General features: G+C 46.5%; 2 protein-coding genes and 1 pseudogene across 12 annotated transcripts in view; 2 read left to right on the plus strand and 1 right to left on the minus strand.

Moving 5' to 3' along the window:
* The window catches only part of UBXN11 (UBX domain protein 11), a 44,739-nt gene extending 32,444 nt beyond the window's left edge, over positions 1 to 12,295 (plus strand). The window contains exon 16 of one of the 3 annotated variants that reach the window (XR_013405671.1): positions 11,518 to 12,295. The gene's annotated coding sequence lies outside the window, so the exon portion shown is untranslated. Of the gene's footprint in view, positions 1 to 414; positions 465 to 11,517 lie in introns of those variants that run through there. The other 2 variants (XR_013405670.1, XR_013405667.1) reach the window with 2 other exon arrangements.
* CEP85 (centrosomal protein 85) overlaps positions 1 to 19,381 on the minus strand; it is a 50,435-nt gene that overhangs the window by 2,742 nt on the left and 28,312 nt on the right. For all 9 annotated transcript variants that reach the window (XM_077993774.1, XM_077993769.1, XM_077993771.1 and 6 more), the window contains 8 exon segments: positions 18,122 to 18,255; positions 17,592 to 17,709; positions 15,738 to 15,923; positions 7,246 to 7,398; positions 6,272 to 6,426; positions 5,100 to 5,193; positions 4,232 to 4,282; positions 1,001 to 1,108 (listed from right to left, as the gene is read on the minus strand). In XM_077993774.1, coding sequence (XP_077849900.1) covers positions 1,001 to 1,108; positions 4,232 to 4,282; positions 5,100 to 5,193; positions 6,272 to 6,426; positions 7,246 to 7,398; positions 15,738 to 15,923; positions 17,592 to 17,709; positions 18,122 to 18,255 — 999 coding nt within the window.
* LOC144335174 (small ribosomal subunit protein bS6m pseudogene) lies at positions 11,793 to 12,295 on the plus strand (annotated as a pseudogene).

A 19,381-nucleotide genomic window follows, 5' to 3' on the forward strand; every position in this document is an offset into this window, starting at 1 on the left:
GACAGTACGACAGCTAGTAGCCACTAGGTGAGGGGCTGGAGAAGCTGGGACCTGGAGGATCCAGCCCTGGAACGAGTCCTGCCTTTTCAAACTCTCACCTCAGTGGAGTCAGACTTTATTACAAAAACCATCTATTCATGTATGTCTGTCTGTTTCCCTCTCTTCCTGACAGCTTAATCCACTTCCCTTCCCTTCCTACCTTGACTGTGTTTTTATACAGTCTGAATAGAGTCCCTCCTTCAGTCCCAGGCCCTCCACCCACACTGGGCCATGTGACAATCCTAGCTAAAGGAGGTTCCTTCCTAGGTACTAGGCCAGTCAGTGAACTTGATTGCCCCCTGCTGACAGCTCTGTTTAGTGCATGAAGGCCACCAAATCCTCAGTCTTCTCGAACTCTCCACTCCCCAACCCCAGAAACCTGCGGCTTCAAGAAGACAAAGGAAGAGAGAATGACTTTCCCCATCAAAAAGCATTCCTGGGCCTGGCGCAGTGGCTCACACCTGTAATCCCAGCACTTTGGGAGGCTGAGGTGGGCGAATCACGAGGTCAGGGGATGGAGACCATCCTGGCCAACGTGGTGAAACCCCGTCTCAACTAAAATACAAAAAATTAGCCGGGCACGGTGGCTCGTGCCTGTAGTCCCAGCTACTCAGGAGGCTGAGATGGGAATCGCTTGAACTCGGGAGGTGGAGGTTGCAGTGAGCCGAGATTGTGCCACTGCACTCTAGCCTGGCAACAGAGCAAGACTGTCTCCAAAAAAAAAAAAAAAAAAGAAAGAAAAAAAAAAGCATTCCTAGGTAATAATTATGGACATGCTAAAACAGGCTTAGGGTCTGTAATATAAAGGATGATGCAATGCACCTTTCCTCTGCCCCCAAAGCTCAGTAGGGACCTTTCCCTTTCAAACACTGAGGTCCCTATTGGAGTAGAGATGGGGAGGGCATACAAAGAAATCGGGTTTGTAGAGGCAGAACCAAGAGGTCTGACTAATGCTACTCACCTCCTTCACGGCTGTGCGCAGCTGCTGCAGGGCTGAATCCCTTCGTTGGGCCTCCTCTCTCAGGGCCTGGCTTGTTCCTTCTTCTTGAGCCACTTCCTGCTCTAGGCTCTGAATCACACAGCCAAGATGTTGAGGGAACACAGGAGTAACAAGTCTGGTTCCAACAATATCACCGCTGGCTTGGACTATATAGTGAAGACTCACCCTACCTACACATTCCTGCTAAGAAATCATTTTACAACAGTCCTGATTTGTGACCTCCCATTTAAACCCTCCTATAGCCCTTGACCACATACCAAATAGAGGTCAGCTTCTTAGCAGGGCATTCAAGGCCACGGTAGCTCCTACCTACTTTTCTAGCCATATCTCTTTCCACCCTCCACATGGCCAGCCTCTACACTGCCATAATGAATGACTGGCCCTCATCCCTGAAGGCTGCAGCGTCAATGCTTCTGCTCACTTCCCTTTTCCTTTGTTCAAGCTGCTCTTCTGCTGTTACCTCCAGGAAACCTCCAAGGCCCACCTGAGCTTTCTTCAATCTGCAAATCAGGTCCAATTAATCCTAATCCTACCTTGCTATCATATCCATCATGGCTTACAAGTACATCTGCTTAATATTCTAGTTGGCTATGCACATGATCCTTCACTCCACTCAAACACAAACTTTCTTGAGGGCAGGGAATGTGCTATTCAGCTGAGTTCAGTATTTACTGAGCGCTTACTGTGACAGGCACTGAGGAGAACACCAACAGTTCCTGTCTTTTAGGAGTTAACAGTCAAGTGCTCTTGACAATACTGTCTATTAAATGCTGTTCAGAGACATGGAAAGGGGTAGGAGAGCATACTCACAGGTGCCTAATCTAGTGAGTTCTGTGTAAGTGTGTTCGTGTGTGTAGGAGGGGTCAGGGGAAGGGAAATATTTAAGCTTTTAAACTTCTGCCTCATTCCATTCATTCAATTTTTCCTCAAATTTTGAAACTGATTTGAAGTGTGCAATTTTTTTATATTTCTCATTTTATATCAATAAAAAAATATAACTGCCAAGGAAAACACCCCGTGATCATGAAATATCCAAAGTGACGATGAATCCATCTAATTCCAACAAATTCACCTGATATATATATATATATATATAATATATATAGTCTTGCTCTGTCGCCCAGGCTGGAGTACAGTGGCGTGATCTCAGCTCACTGCAACCTCTGCCTCCCAGGTTCAAGCAATTCTCCTGCCTCAGCCTCCCGAGTAGCTGGGACTACAGGTGCGTGACACCACGCCCAATTAATTTTTTGTATTCTAGTAGAGATGGGGTTTCACCTTGTTAGCCAGGATGGTTTCAATCTCCTGACCTCATGAGCTGCCCACCTCGGCCTCCCAAAGCGCTGGGATTAGAGGCGTGAGCCACCGTGCCCAGCCTCACCTGATATTTTAATTTGCTTAAGTAGTCTTATCATAGGTAAATGTGCCATTTAAAATGTCAGGCCTTTCCAAACTTTGTAGAACCCCAAGGGTTCTAGGAAACTTAATTTGAGATCCATTAAAAACTCTACTAAAAACCTGGGATTTTAAATGGGTATATATTAAAATGCTTGCCAGGCTTGACTACCTCCTTACAGGACTTGAAAGAGGTGAACCAGATAGACGTAGCCCAATCCACATAATGGCAAAGGCAAGGCTGCAGCCTCCATTTATTCCCTCAAAATAAGTGCACTTCAGGTGTTTTGGTGTGAAAACTTTTAGAGTCCAAAGAGACACTGAGTGAACCTGCTTTACCCAAGATTTCTTGGAGAACCCAGTTAAAAACACTCCCACTCTGGCCCAAAATAGAAACCTGGAGTCATCTTTGATTCTTCCCTGTTCTTCAACCCTTACATCTTGTCAGTCACTGATTCCACTTGATGTTACCTCCTAAAGTCACTTAAATCTATCCCCTCGGGGGCCGGGCGCGGTGGCGCAAGCCTGTAATCCCAGCACCTTGGGAGGCCGAGATGGGCGGATCACGAGGTCAGGAGATCAAGACCATCCTGGCTAACACGGTGAAACCCCGTCTCTACTAAAAAATACAAAAGAAACTAGCCGGGCGAGGTGGTGGGCGCCTGTAGTCCCAGCTACTCCAGAGGCTGAGGCAGGAGAATGGCGTGGACCCCGGAGGCAGAGCTTGCAGTGAGCTGAGATCCGGCCACTGCACTCCAGCCTGGGCTACAGAGCGAGACTCTGTCTCAAAAAAAAAAAAAAAAAAATCTATCCCCTCACATCTCCCTGCTGCTATGCTGCCTTATGCCAGGTTCCCTCATCATCTCTCACAAGAATTTCTCCAACAGTCCCCTGGACCTTCCCTCTCTCCAGGATGCGAATCTTCCACACTTGAGCCCGAGTTGCAAACCTGACCACATCATATCCCAATTAAATGCTGTCATAGACTGGGCATGGTGACTCATGCCTGTAATCCCAGCACTTTGGGAGGCCGAGGCGGGTAGATCACCTGAGGTCAGGAGTTCGAGAGCAGCCTAGCCAACGTGGTGAAACCTCGTCTCTACAAAAAAATACAAAAATTAGATGGAAATGATGGCGGGCACCTGTAATCCCAGCTACTTGGGAGGCTGAGGCAGGAGAACTGCTTGAACCCGGGAGGCAGAGGTTGCAGTGAGCCAAGATTGCACCATAGCACTCGAGCCTGGGCGACAAGAGCGAGACTCCGTCTCAAAAAATAAAAAATAAAAAAAACTAACTTAGTTGATAGAAAATGCCCTCCCATAGCCTGGAATGCCCAGGTCTCCACTTGCCAACTTAAAGTGAATACTTCAGCAGTATCAAACTGCTTGCAGCACCACGTTTAAACTATGCTGTTTCATGTCTCCATGTTCCCACTCATGCTGTTCCTCCTATCTGGAATCCAACACATCCTATCCACCTCCTCTTCTTTGCCTGGCTAACTCCTCATCCTTCTAGGTTCAGGATCTCCAGAAACCTCTCTTTTACCTCCATTCCTCCCACTGACTCTCCTGTGCTCCCCCAGGATACTGTGGGCACTGCTCTCACAGTACTGTGCTGAAACTCCCTACTATATTTGTGTCCTCTCAGCAAGGCTCGGAAGCACTGACTGGGGTCTCATTCTTCTTGTATCCCTAACACTGAGCAACCTGCATAGCAGAGAACAAAATAAATATTGGCTAAATTCTAGAGATTCCATCATTAAGTTCTGCCCACCATGTCCCAAGGATTCCTGCTCACCTGTACTTGTGAGCGCAACTGATCCATCTTCTGTTGCTGCTTCTCCACAATCTGAAAGGCAAAGTTATCAAGGAAGGCTGCCAGCACAAGGCTGACAGTGAGGTCAGAGGGCAACAGGGCTGCACTAGGACATGTGGTCTGGCTATTAGACCATTAACAGCGAGACCAGGATACAGATTAGTGAACTCTACCTACAGAAATATAAACTAGACTCCTAATCCTGGCTAACTAGCTTCACAGTACTGTGCTCCAATCACAAAGGTTTATACAGGAATGTAGTGTGGACCCATGACCACTACTGGGGAAAGGGAACTCTCACCCTAATAACTGCAGGCCAGTGGAATCAACTTTATATATAGCCAGTGCAAACTCTTGTTCTTTGGTACAAGGACATGGCTAAAAATTCAGTTTAATGAAGGTTGCCATTTCTAGCGCTATTATGGTGGTTGTTATTTACAGCTTTGGTCATACTGATTATCCAAGAAGGGACCCTAAACAGGCCTGGTTTCTTGTCTTTTAAAGACTGCAGGTGTTCTCTGAATCAATTCAGGGTTCTGTATGGGCCTGAGCCATGAAAGTACACCAAACTTTACAGTACCATTTTGGGTCATCTAATCTAGACATTCAGAGGCATATCACCCCTCCTCTTACTTTTGCCTGTATTCTACGTGAGTCAAGTTTGCCTGTTATAAGGATGACATTCTAAATACAAATTACTATACAGGGTGACTTCTCAGAAAAGAAAGAAAAGCTCTTGGTAACAAATCCTAGATAGCCCAAAGCCAAGAATTCATGTCTGCCTCCCAATACACAATCTTCTCTTTCCTCCCAGCCTACCCTCCGTTACAGCCTGGACATCCTCAGTCACCTTTTGGAGCGAATCGTATTGCTTCTGCCAGGACTCCATTTCCACTTCTGGACCTTCTCCACTGGTCTCCTCCACAGACTGTTTATCTTGCAGGCTGAAAGACAGTGGCCCCTTCAAGAACTCTGAAGTTAGAGACAAGTGGCTTTGATTCTTGGTTCTGCTATTTATTGAACATTTTGAGGCAAGACATTTAGTCCCCTCCAAGTGGTAGCTGGGGATAATACTTAGGTCTGTTGTAATATAAGGGGTGCCACACAAAAGCTGCTCAGTGTATGTTAATTCTCTTCCCTAGGGGCCAGAATCTATACAATGTGACACCAATTCTCTACCTGCCCAAGGCTCTTGTATATTTTGTTTTGATATTTTAAAAATACATATTTATCACATGTATTTAGATTGTAAGTCATACATGTACATTGTAGGAAGTTCAGAAAATGCAAAAGCTGTTTTCTTGGCACACACAGTCTGGCGCAAAGCCAACTTTGTCCTCTAACCCCACTTCTGACTCTGACCAATGGTTTCCTCCAGTGGGTCCCTACAATTACTTATAGCAAAGCCCAACTGCTGAGATAAACAACAGGGACACTGTGGTTAAATATGGCATGAGAAATCCAATCTATCCCATTAGAAACTGGAATTGGTCCAAGAGGCTGTTGAAACACAGAAACTGCTATTAATATGGAGGAGATTCCCAAGACACCCTGAGAGTACATTATGGCATCTTGTTTGTTCTCAGAACCTGTCATGGCAATGGAGAACAATCCCTAGGGCTGAGGAGAAACAGATGCTCCTGGTAGCCTTTATTAACTACATGGCTCGAACTGTGGATAACTCTCAGTTCTTACCACCAGTACCCACTTTTGAAAGTATACAGATACCTCATTTCCCAGTTTATAAAGTGCTTTCATTTATTCAACACACACATACTAAGAATTATGTGCCAGACACGGGGTTAGATCCTTACAAAGGCTATGAAGATAAGCCCCCACTGCATCCCTACTCCATGCCAAAGATATAAAAGCTGCTTCCTTATTATTCACAGTCCAAAGAAAACAAAGCTCAAGAGAAGTAAAATGATTTTCCCAAATCACCCAAAGTCACACAGGTAAGTAAGCAGGATGGCTATGACAAAAAACTCTCTCCATTCCTCTCAATCCCACAGGGTTATTTACCTATGTCCAGCAGAGGAAAATTCTGCTTCTCTCTGCCTCAGGCTTTCCAGTTGAGTCTCCCTGTCTCTGCAGATTGCCTGGGTCTCCTCCAGCAAACTCTCCAGCTCAGTCACTTTCTCCTGCAGCTCTGTGCTCTTCAACTCAGAATCCTTAAGCTGAGAAACAGGATCCCACATTTAGGTCAAATAAGTCAAGTGTTAGAAATGCAAAATGTTTGTTCCTTGGTGTCGCAAAGAAATAGCACTCAAACATACATTTAATTTCCCCAGCAAGGCAATTTTTACTTTCTGCAGAAAGGGTGCTCCTCGCAGATGGAACAATGGCAAAAGCACAACTGGACAGGGGAAGGGAAGGAGTTCTTATTCCTGAAGCAGGTCGTCCTTACTGCTATGTTGTTCCCCTATTGGCTAGGGTTGAACCACACAGTCTAAGCTAATTCTGATTGGCTATTTTAAAGAGAGCAGGTGTATGAGCCAGAGTGGGCGGGGCGGTGAGTAGTTTGGTGGGAAGGACAGTTAGGAACAAGTAACTAAAGGTGACTTAGGTCAGAGCAGGTGACCGGGGAGACTCAGGTCAAAGCAGGTGACCGGGATGAGTCAGGACGGAGCAGGTGACCAGGGGAACAGATGTGAACTACTGATTAAAACTGGTGGAAAAGGTTGTTTAATGAAACTAGAAGCAAGAGGGCGAAGAGAACCTGGAAGTTCAACTTTAAAATAAAGAGTAAGAGAGCTGAACATACTGATTCTTTGAAGAGAAACTTGGGGTTCACTATATTTAACATAAGGAAGACTCTGGGTACCTCAAAAATTTGCAGTCTGGTTACAAATCTGACAAATGTGAATCTGGACATGACTGCTTTGGGATTATCCTTTCAGGAAGTCACAGGATAACTGCATACAGCAGATGATGAAAAAGTTCCCCTGCCTGGCCACTCCCTGATCACCCCAGGCATGCCAAGACATTGCTGCTACCTGCTGGCTCTGCTTCTGATGGTCTTCCAGGGTGGGCAGGTCAGCCAGGTAGCGCTCCAAGGTCTCAATACGCTGCTGCTTCTCCCGGTTCTGCTCTGATTCCTTCTGACATTTCTTTTTCAAATTATTTATATGTTTATCGCGACCTTTGACCTAGAAGAAGAAATGTCAAGTTTGTCTCTACCCTTCACTCCACTATGACCCTGCTGGAGTGCAGTGGTGCGATCTCAGCTGACTGCAGCCTCCACCTCCCAGGCTCAAGTGATCCTCCTACCTCAGCCCCTGGAGTAGCTGGGACTACAGGCACATGCTACCACGGCAGGCTAATTTTTCTATTTTTTGTAGAGACAGGGTTTTGCCATGTTTTTCAGGCTGGTCTCCAACTCCTGGCCTCAAGCCATTCACCCAACTTGGCCTCCAAAGTGGTGGGATTACAGGCATGAGCCACCACACCCAGCCACATCAACTTTTTTTGAAGCAACCCTTGAGGTTGTGAATGTTGTTCTACTGCAATGAAGGCAGGAAGCTAAATAAATTTTGCCATTTAGGATTTGAGTATAAAACTAAAGAATTAATGAACTTTCAAATCAAGGACAGAGAAAGGCTTCTAGGGCAGTTTTTAAAAACTGGCAGCATTTCTGTTGTGAAATACAGAATTTGTCTGGTCTCTGTACCTGGTTCCTGGGAGGTAACCTCTAAGCCCTTGGAATTTCCTGAATTGGACAGGAGTGGGTCAGAACCCATCATGAGTAAATTTATGCCAATACTATGACTCAGAATGGATGCAGATCACCAGAAAAACCAACTGCTTTGAACCTAATCTACTATGGGGAAGGGAGAGGGATGGGTGATTGAGTTTCATCATGCCTACATAAATGAAACTCCAACTAAAAACTCTGGACACAGAAGCTCACTGGAGCTTCCTGGTAGGTAAACACATAAATGTGCTGTGTTTACATGCTCTTATTCCACACAAGGAGAGGGCATGGAAGCTCTGCTCTCAGGATGCTCCTGGACCTCACCCTATGTCTCTCTTCATTTGGCTGGTCCTGAATTGTATCCCACCCCCTCACCCCCTTTTTTTTGAGACAGAGTTTCGCTCTTGTCACCCAGGCTGGAGTGCAGTGGCACGATCTTGGCTCACTGCAACCTCCGCCTCCCAGGTTCAAGTCATTCTCCTGACTCAGCTTCCTGAGTAGCTGGGATTACAGGTACCCGCCACCACGCCCAGCTAATTATTCTATTTTTAGTACAGAATAATACTGTACTAAAAATGGGATTGGATTTCACTATGTTGGCCAGGCTGGTCTTGAACCCCTGACCTCAAGCCCACTGCAGCCTTGATCTCCTGGGCTCAAGTGATGCTCCCACCTCAGCCTCCCGAGTGGCTTAGACTACAAGCATGTACCACCACGCCCAGCAAATATTTAAAAAAAAAAAAAATTTTTTTTTTTGAGACGGAGTTTCGTTCTTGTTGCCCAGGCTGGAGTGCAGTGGCGCGATCTCGACTCACTGCAACCTCCACCTCCCGAGTTCAAGCGATTCTCCTGCCTCAGCCTCCCAAGCAGCTGGGGTTACAGGCGTCCACCACCACGCCCAGCTAATTTTTGTATTATTGGTAGAGACAGGGTTTCACCATGTTGGCCAGGCTGGTCTTGAACTCCTGACCTGACGTGATCCGCCTACCTCGGTCTCCCAAAGTGCTGGGATTACAGGCGTGAGCCACCGAGCCTGACTTAAAATTTTTTTATAGAGATGGAGTCTCGCTATGTTGCCCAGGCTGTTCTTGAACTGGGCTCAAGCAATTCTTCTGCCTTGGCCTCCCAAAGTACCAGGATTAACAGGAGTGAGCCACCATGCCCAGCTTATGAAAGATTTTAACGTTTTTAAAAGGTGAAAGTGAACAGGGGAGATAAACGACATGGGGCAGAAAAGTTACAATCTGTAGTGGGAGTTACAGACAACAGGGAAGAAAATCTGCTCCTCCCAACTCCCAAGAGCCTCTGAAGTACCAGCTCAAGATGGAGGCAAGTATCAACCACAGATCTGAAAAACAGGGGAATTCCCTAGAAATCTATATACAAGTTAGCTAGATATCAGCCCCACCCTGGGTTTCCCCATCAGCAGACTATTCTCCGAAGAAATCAATGAGAGAGATTCCCGACTCAAGAGTACCAAGTCACAGCAGAGAGGATGAAGTATTGGGTTGAAAACAAGTAAAAATCTATGTATATGGCCGGGTATGGTGGTTCACACCTGTAATCCCAGCACTTTGGGAGGCTGAGGTGGGAGGATTAGTTGAGGTCAGGAGCTCAAGACCAGCCTGGCCAAAATGGTAAAACTCCATCTCTATAAAAAGTACAAAAATTAGGCCGGTGCAGTGGCTCAAGCCTGTAATAATCCTAGCACTTTGGGAAGTCAAGGCGGGCGGATCACCTGAGGTCAGGAGTTTGAGACCAGCCTGAGAAACATGGCAAAATCCTGTCTCTACTAAAAATACAAAAATTAGCCGGGCGAGGTGGTGGGTGCCTGTAATCCCAGCTACTCAGGAGGCTGAGGCAGGAGAACTGCTTGAACCCAGGAGACGGAGGCTGTAGTAGCCGAGATCAGGCCACTGCACTCCAGCCCGGACAATAGAGCGAGACTCTGTCTCGGAAACAAAAAAAAACAGCCAGGCGTGGTGGTACATGCCTGTAATCCCAGCTACTCAGGTGGCTGAGGCATGAGAGACAATAGTTTGAACCCGGGAGGCGGAGGCAGCAGTGAGCCTAAATCATGGCACTGCACTCCACCCACTCCACAGTCTCCAGCAAGACTGTGTCTCCACAAAAAAAAAAAAAAAAAAAAATTCCATGTCTAGAACTATGGGGACTCTAAGCCCAATCTCAACACCGAGAATCCAAAGGCTAAAAAGCATTCCTGCCTCTAGCCTCTCCACCAGAGAGCAGGTTGAAGATTCTTCCCTAGAGAGAGTGAGAGAAGACATCCAGATACTGACATTTGAGCGTTCCCAAGTGAAAAGGGTAGCCTAAGTCTGATCCTACACTGAAGTCCAACAGGTAACCACCATGAACCCACAGCTTTCATCCAGCTTTTAAATGCTTCCTTTTTATTTTTTTGGAGTCTCACTCTCATCACCAAGGCTGGAGTGCGGTGGCGCGATCTCAGCTCACTGCAATCTCCACCTCCCGGGTTCAAGCGATTCTCCTGCCTCAGTCTCCCGAGTAGCTGGGATTACAGACACCCACCACCAAGCCCAGCCAATTTTTGCATTTTTAGTAAAGACAGGATTTCGGCCAGGCGCGGTGGCTCAAGCCTGTAATCCCAGCACTTTGGGAGGCCGAGGCGGGCGGATCACAAGGTCAGGAGATCGAGACCACAGTGAAACCCCGTCTCTACTAAAAATACAAAAAATTAGCCGGGCGCGGTGGCGGGCGCCTGTAGTCCCAGCTACTCAGGAGGCTGAGGCAGGAGAATGGCGGGAACCCGGGAGGCGGAGCTTGCAGTGAGCCGAGATCGCGCCACTGCACTCCAGCCTGGGCAACAGCGTGAGACTCCGTCTCAAAAAAAAAAAAAAAAAAAAAGACAGGATTTCGCCATGTTGGCCAGGCTGGTCTCAAATTCCTGACCTCAGGTGATCCGCCCACCTTGGCCTCCCAAAGTGCTGGGATTACAGGCGTGAGCCACCGCACCCAGCCTGCTTCCTTCTTAAATACGAATATCCGTCTATTCAATGATCACCAAGCCTCTAACATGAAAGACACCAAAAACAGAAAAAAGGACCTTAAGGAAACAAGAAATATTATAAACAGATATAAACATCCAAAACAATTACAATCAATGTTGTTGGGGAGATACTGTTCCCATGAAACAAAAACAGATGTCTAAAATTCATTGAAGAAAAAAAGTGCAGGAAAAGCATACTATTCAGAAATACAGCTGTCCCTTGGCATACATGGGGGACTGGTTCCAGGACCACCTGTGTATATCAAAATCTGCTCATACTTGAGTCCCATAGTTGGTCCTGTAGAAACCGCATATATGTCGGCCCTCCATACACTCTGGTTTTGCATCTCTTGAATATGTGATTTTTTATCTGCGTTTGGTTGAAAAAAAAATACACGTACAAGTGGAACTGTGCAGCTTAAACGTATTGTTCCAAGGTCAACTATATATGTCAGAGGAAAGAGGAGAGCTCTAGATAGATATAACTGTGGGGTTGTGCTGGGGTACAGAACTACTAATCTTTTTTTTTTCTTTTTTTTTTTTCAGACAGTGTCTTGCTGTTACCCAGACTGCAGTGTAACTGTGAGATCATGGCTTACTGCAGCCTTGACCTTTTGGGCTCCAGTGATTCTCCCACCTCAGCCTCCTGAATAGCTGGGACTACAGGTGGCACCACCACACCTGGCTAATTTTAAAAAATTTTTTTGTAGCTTTCGCCACTCGGCAGACACTCAACCCAGCCACTTCCAGGTCCCTGCCATCCTGCTCCTTCCCTTCCTGGGAACCAGCCCAGTTCCGAGCCGCCCACCGAGCCTCCGGGAATGCCTGACTATAAGCTGGCTTTAATCTTGACAGCCATGCCGCAGCCAGAGACTTCTGCTACTTTGAAATGTATGATACAAGCCCTGATGAACAGAGGAGCAATAGTGAGGGACTTGGAAAACCTGGGCGAATGAGCACTTCCTTATAAGATCTCTGTCAACAGCACAGCAGAGGCGGGTATTTCTTGGTGAATTTTTATGCACCAACCACAACTGTTGAAAGCATGATGGAGCACTTGTCTAGAGATGCAGATGTGATTAGACAGAGTATTGTGAAACATCCCAGGAACTAAAAGAATATGAAGAGATTGTCCTAGTCTCACTTGATGAAAAACTATATTCCACGAAGCAGCAGCAGTGAGGGCCAGATGCAGTGGCTCACATCTGTAATCCCAGCACTTTGGGAGGCCAAGGTGGGTGAATCACCTGAGGCCAGGAGTTCAAGACCAGCCTGGCCAACAATAGTGAAACCCTGTCTCTATTAAAAGTACAAAATTTAGCCCAGCGTGGTGGCATGCGCCTATCATTCCAGCTACTTGGGAGGCTAAGTCACAAGAATGTCTTGAGCCAGAGAGGTGGAAATTGAAGTGAGAAGATTCACTAGACTTTAGCCTTATATAGAATTCCTTCACATTTGAGCAGCATGGATAAGAAAGAATAGTTTGCAAGCCTGGCCTTTATTTAAGAGTGTGTTGCAGGTGCTGTTTGATTTTTCTAAAGTATTTTTAGCCCATACTCCCCTTTGCTGCAAGAAGTAGGGAACTGCTCACTGACAAGCTTCTCTAACATCTCTGGCACCAGTGGATCATTCTTGATTTTGTTTTCATTAGTGTCATTTCTTTGTCAGCGAGGACTTTTCCCCTTCCAACAGTCACACCCTCCGCCCCCCGCCTTTTTTTTTGAGACAGAATCTCACTCTGTTGCCCAGACTGGAGAGCAGTGGTGTGATCTCGGCTCACTGCAACATCTACCTCCCGGGTTCAAGCGACTCTCTTGTCCCAGCCTCCTAAGCAGCTGAGGTTACAGGCACCCACTACCACATCCAGCTTTTTTTTTTTTTTTTTTTTTTTTTGAGACGCAGTCTTGCTCTGTCGCCAGGCTGGAAGTACAGTGGCGTGATCTTGGGTCACTGCAACCTCCGCCTCCCGGGTTCAAGCGATTCTCCTGCCTCAGCCTCCCAAGTAGCTGGGACTATAGGCGTGTGCCACCACACCCAGCTAATTTTTTGTATTTTTAGTAGAGATGGGGTTTCACTATGTTGGCCAGGATGGTCTCAATCTCCTGACCTTGCGCCTTGTGATCTGCCCACCTCAGCCTCCCAAAGTGTTGGGATTACAGGTGTGAGCCATCGTGCCCGGCCACTGTTGTATTGTTTTTCGTTTTTTTTTTTTTTTTTTAGTAGAGACATGGTTTCACCATGTTGGCCAGACTAGTCTCAAACTCCTGACCTCAAGTGATTCACATGCCTTGGCCTCCCAATATGCTGGGATTACAGGTGTGAGCCACCGTGTCCGGCCGGCAAAAACAAAACTTGTAATACCACCTGGGATTGTAAACTAGTCATTCAGACTGCATAACCACGTAGAAATAAAAATTGAAGAGCAATGTATTATATGGGCAAATTTTGCTCTGAGTAATAAACCTGATTTTAGGGGAAAAAAAAAATTTTTTTTTTTTTTTTTTAAGAGAAGGAGTCTCACTATGTTGTCCAGACTTGTCTTTTTTTTTTTTTTTGGAGACAGAGTCTCGCTCTATCACCCAGGCTGGAGTGCCGTGGCCGGATCTCAGCTCACTGCAAGCTCTGCCTCCCAGGTTTACACCATTCTCCTGCGTCAGCCTCCCGAGTAGCTGGGACCACAGGTGCCCGCCACCTCGCCCGGCTAATTTTTTGTATTTTTAGTAGAGATGGGGTTTCACCGTGTTAGCCAGGATAGTCTTGATCTCCTGACCTCGTGATCTGCCCGTCTCGGCCTCCCAAAGTGCTGGGATTACAGGCTTGAGCCACCGCGCCTGGCCTCAGACTTGTCTTAACTCCTGAGCTCAAGCAATCCTCTTGCCACAGTCTCCCAAAGTGCTGGAATTATAGGTATGAGCCACTGAGTCTGGCCAGAACTATTAAATTTTTTATTTTTTCATTTGTTTTTAGAACTACTAATTTTATTATAAATCTACTGGTATTTAATTACTTAACTTAGATATGTAAATTATTATTATTTTTAAACTCACTAACTCAACTTTATTTTATTTTTTTGAGACGGAGTTTTGCTCTTGCTGTCCAGGCTGGGGTGCAATGGAGCAATCTCGGCTCACTGCAACCTCTGCCTCCCGGGTTAAATTGATTCTCCTGCTTCAGCCTCCTGAGTAGCTGGGATTATAGGCATGTGCCACCACGCCCAGCTAATTTTGTATTTTTAGTAGAGACGGGTTTCTCCATGTTCGTCAGGCTGGTCTCGAACTCCCAACCTCAGATGATCTGCCCATCTAAGCCTCCCAAAGTGCAGGGATTACAAGCATAAGCCACAGTGCCCAGCCTAACTCAACTTTAAATTTTCTTTTTTAACAAACCCTCTTAAGTCCTTCCAGTACCAATAACATCAGCATCACCTGGGAGCTTGTCAGAAATGCAGAATCCAGTTGGGTGCAGTGGATCACATCTGTAATCCCAGGACTTTGGGAGGCTGAGGTAGGTGGATCACCTGAGGTCAGGAGTTCAGGACTGGCCTGGCCAACATGGTGAAACCTCATCTCCACTAAAATTACAAAAATTAGCTGGGTGTGGTAGCAGGCGCCTATAATCCCAACTACTTGGGAGGCTGAAACAGGAGAATCGCTTGAACCCAGGAGGCTGAGGTTGCAGTGAGTTGAGATTGCACCACTGCACTCCAGCCCGGGTGCCAGAGTGAAACTCCATGTCAAAAAAAAAAAAAAAATGCAGGATCTCAGGCCCCCTCCTAGAACTACTGAATCTGATGTACATTTTTAACAAGATCCCCAAGTGATTCTGAAACACTGAAGTTTGAGAAGTATTGCTCTAGTTGTTTTAAGTGGTCCAGAACTTAACATTACTAAACTGGTTCCCCAAAAACACATGCTTTAAAGCAAGCCATGAATTAGGAGATAACAACAAAACCAAAGAACTTTAAACCTAAGGCAATTTTAAGAGTACTGGCAAAAAAACAAACAAACAAACAAAAAAAACACCCAAACTAGCTGTGCACATGGAATTTTTTTTTTTTCCCCCTGAGTCTTGCTCTATTACCCAGACTGGAGTGCAACAGCGTGATGGCGTGATCCTGATTCACTGCAACCTCCACCTCCTGGGTTCAAGCTATTCTCCTGCTTCAGCCTCCCGAGTAGCTGAGATTACAGGCGCTAGCCACCACACTCGGCTAATTTTTGTATTTTTAGTAGAGATGAGGTTTCGCCATGTTCGCCAGGCTGGTCTCGAACACCCAAACTCAAGTGATCCACCCATTTTGGCCTCCCAAAGTGCTGGGATTACAGGTGTAAGCCACCATGCCTGGCGCACATGGAATTTTTCTCTACTTTTTAGAAAGGGTGAGAAACCAGACTGAATGATATAAATACACCACAGGTATTTAAATATCTTGCAACAGTGCCATCTGGTGTGAGTACTCAAGTTGGTTTTCTACCCAGACCAGCTGGTGGTACACTGCACAGCACAACCTGGGACAGTGAGGGATCATACAACTTTCCCTGACTGTTGTGGTTTTGTGGAGATGAAGCAAAAATGAGGGAGGGAGGAGAGTTCCATTTCTAGCAAAAAGGAGATCCGTGATGATTCTGTGTGAGAAGTCCGTGGAGGATCTCACCCAACTGTCTCCTCTTAGTTCAGGAATGGGGGCCAGAAACAGCTTAGGCTTTAGAGTAGACAGCTGACTGCCAATTCCTTTGTGAATTAGGGCTATCAGCTATTCAGCTCACCCTTTCTTCCTGTTTCTTCACTTCCTCAGAATGCTTCTGCAACGCCACTTTGAGCGACTCTCTGATGAGCTGGACTTCAACTTCAGAAGCAGAGAGTTTCTTTTCAAGGTCAATCTTTTCTCTGCTCAAGGCTTCTGTCTTCTGTGCAAACTGTGCACGTAAGAAAGTGTTTTCTCGCTGCAATTCCTGCCAGAAAGATTCTCAATATGTAACTGTTCTCTACCCTTATAGTCTCATGTACTTTATTCCCAGCATACTTCATGGTCAAATATCATTTTTCTCCAATAATTTCTTTAAGAAGTGGTTCTCAACTGGGTCTTAGGGTTAACAGCATCAGCCTTACCTATTGCTGTAATTTGTTAGCAATGTGCAATGCAATTTCTTAAGCCTAACTCCTAGGCCCACCAAATCAGAAACTATAGGGATGGGTCCCAATAATCTGTGTTTTAACAAGCGCTCCAGGGATTCTGATGCACACTCACATTTGAGAATCACTGCCTTAAAGCACCTAAGCCACTGTATACTGGAAGGAACCCAAGACAAGACATCAAAAGACCTGGGCTTAAAGCCTGGCTTCCCTCCACTCATTCTCTACGTGATCTCAGGCAAGGTCTTCCTCTTTCTCGGGCTTCTTTTTTTTTTTTTTTTTTTTTTTTTCTGAGACGGAGTCTCGCTCTGTCGCCCAGACTGGAGTGCAGTGGCCGGATCTCAGCTCACTGCAAGCTCCGCCTCCCGGGTTTACGCTATTCTCCTGCCTCAGCCTCCCGAGTAGCTGGGACTACAGGCGCCAGCCACCTCGCCCGGCTAGTTTTTTGTATTTTTTTAGTAGAGACGGGGTTTCACCGTGTTAGCCAGGATGGTCTCGATCTCCTGACCTCGTGATCCGCCCGTCTCGGCCTCCCAAAGTGCTGGGATTACAGGCTTGAGCCACCGCGCCCGGCCTTCAATTCTTTCATCAGTAAATTTGAAGAATTAACTAGATTTTATTTAAGGCACTTCCCACTGTTAACATTCTGATTCTATGAGACAGGATACTGCCTTAATTAGGTAGCAAAGCCAGTGCTATAACCTGTCAAATATCCAACATTCAAATGCCCAAACTGCAGAAGCTTGGTCAACAAAGCAGGCTTTTCAAGCTCTCAACCCCCACAACCACTGATCTCAGTGAGAATATTATCTTCTTTAGCTGCTCCTAGATATGGAGGATAAAAATGAGAATGGCCGGGTGCAATGGCTCACGCTTGTAATCCCAGCACTTTGGGAGGCTTAGGTAGGCGGATCACGAGGTCAGGATTTCGAGACCAGCCTGGCCAATATGGCGACACCCCATCTCTACTAAAAACATAAAAATTAGCCAGGCATGGTGGCAGGCGCCTGTAATCCTAGCTACTTGGGAGACTGAGGCAGGAGAATCGCTTGAACCAGGAAGACGGAGGTTGCAGTGAGCCGAGATTGTGCCACTGCACTCCAGCCTGGGTGACAGAGCAGGGAGGAAAAAAAAAAAGAAAGAATGGCTCTAAATCCCGCATTACGTTTGCCTCTCTCTCCTTTTGGCCAGGGCTAGAAGATTAAGACTTCTCATAACATCACTCAACTCTAGGACTTTACTATCTACCTTTCTCCCAAGTATGTCTTGACACCCAGGCATCTGGACTTTCACCTGGTTCTTAGCCTTTTCTGCCACCACTAGGGCATGATAAAGGGTGCTTTATAATTAGTATGTTTACTCTTTGAGGGCAGGGACACTTACATCACTTGATCTCTTTCGTATCTCCTGGATACCTAATGGTGCCAAGCATAGGGAAGACACTGAGTTATGACAAACAGAATGCCATCTTGATTGCCAATACTTACCTGTAGCCTCAGCAAGCAGACATCACCAAATGGGGCAGGGCGGCCCAAGAGGGCACTGTGGACTTGCAGTTCGCTCTCTCGCACTTTCTGCTCCAGCTGAGAGATGTGTTTCCTCTGCCTGCACAAGCCGGTAGAATCAGGTCAAGGTCCTGATGCTAACCCCTCGCAATATAAGCCCCTACTAAGTATAATCCCTATTATGTAAGCAAGTTCTTAGATTCTGGATATCACTATTTTCTGAAGGAAGAACAACAAATGAGAAAGATAACTGAGGGGAAATGAGGAAAAGATCAGAGGCAATGAACTGGCTACCCCCTTCAGGCATTCCCTAGAGCCCTAAAGAAATACATAACTGGCCTATTACACTAGCTATATATATGACTAGGCTGCTTATCAAACTGCCTCCACCGTGAGGCAAGACATGGGCCTAAACAGAGGAGGAATGTTTTGCCCTTGGGAAGACTCCATTAGGTGTCTTCAGTGGGGCCTGGGAGAGTAGTCTGGCTCTGTGGTACCCCTTTCCCTCTTACTTATCAATGAGAAGCTCTTTTTCCTTCAGAAGGTGTTCATTACTGTTCAAGATGCTGATCCACTGTGCTGGCTCTAAGATGGGCAGTGAAGGAGCAAAAGCAGCAGGATGGTGGCAGATGGCTCCGTTCTGAAGCTGAAAGGCAAGTAGGCCCAGATGAGCTTGATCTTGACCCACACATGCCTGAAAACACCTGAGCAGTAATCAGCTGGGTCTGTAGTCAAGGCCCAACTTGGCTCAGCCTGATGAGGCCCAATGTTTATGAAATAATTTTAGCTCTGAGGCATGACTGGAAAGAACCTGCCAGGAAGGCTTCTGCCAACTGAACACTCCCTGTTCAAAAAGGCTCTAGTTTCTAAGAAAAGGTCAGTTATCTTTTATTATCTAGCAACAGAGGCAAACCAGGAGCTAGGATGTCCTCACCAACCAAGGAAGGGGAATATGTCTGCTCCCTTCCTTCCCACTCTTCAGCAGCATAAGGATTTTTTAAAAGAAAATATGCTGGGCGTGGTGGCTCACGCCTGTAATCCCAGCACTTTGGGAGGCCAAGGCGGGCAGACTCCCTGAGCTCAGGAGTTCTAAACCAGCCTGGGCAACAGGGTGAAACCCTGCCTCCACTAAAAAATACAAAAAATTAGCCGGCGTGGCGGCATGCGCCTGTGGTTCTCAGCTACTCAGGAGGCTGAGGCAGGAAAATTGCTTGAATCTGGGAGGTGGAGGTTGCAGTGAGCCGAAATCATGCCACCGGGAGACAGAGCAAGACTCTGTCTCCAGAAAAAAAACACATACACACACAAAAAAAGAAAAGAAAAGAAAAGAAAAAAGAAAATACAGGCCAGGTGCAGTAGCTCACCCCCCACCCCCCAGCACTTTGGGAGGCCGAGGCGGACAGATCACAAGGTCAGGAGTTCGAGACCAGGCTGGCCAGCATGGTGAAACTCTGTTTCTACTAAAAATACAGAAACCACCCAGGTGTGGTGGCACGCACCTGTAGTTTCAGCTACTCAGGAGGTTGAGGCAGGATAATCACTTGACCCCCCCTGGGAGGTGGAGGTTGCAGTGAGCCGAGATCACGCCACTGCACTCCAGCCTCCAGCACTCGAGACTCCATCTCAAAAAAAAAAAAGAAAAAAGAAAATACGAAAGTGATAGAACACAGGGGCTCAAAGAAGGTTTTCATATTTATTTATTTATTTATTGAGACAGAGTCTCACTGTCATCCACGCTGGAGTGCAATGGAGTGGTCTTGGCTCACTGAAAC

Source organism: Macaca mulatta, chromosome 1 (assembly GCF_049350105.2).
Source record: "Macaca mulatta isolate MMU2019108-1 chromosome 1, T2T-MMU8v2.0, whole genome shotgun sequence".
Taxonomy (NCBI): Eukaryota; Metazoa; Chordata; class Mammalia; order Primates; family Cercopithecidae; genus Macaca; species Macaca mulatta.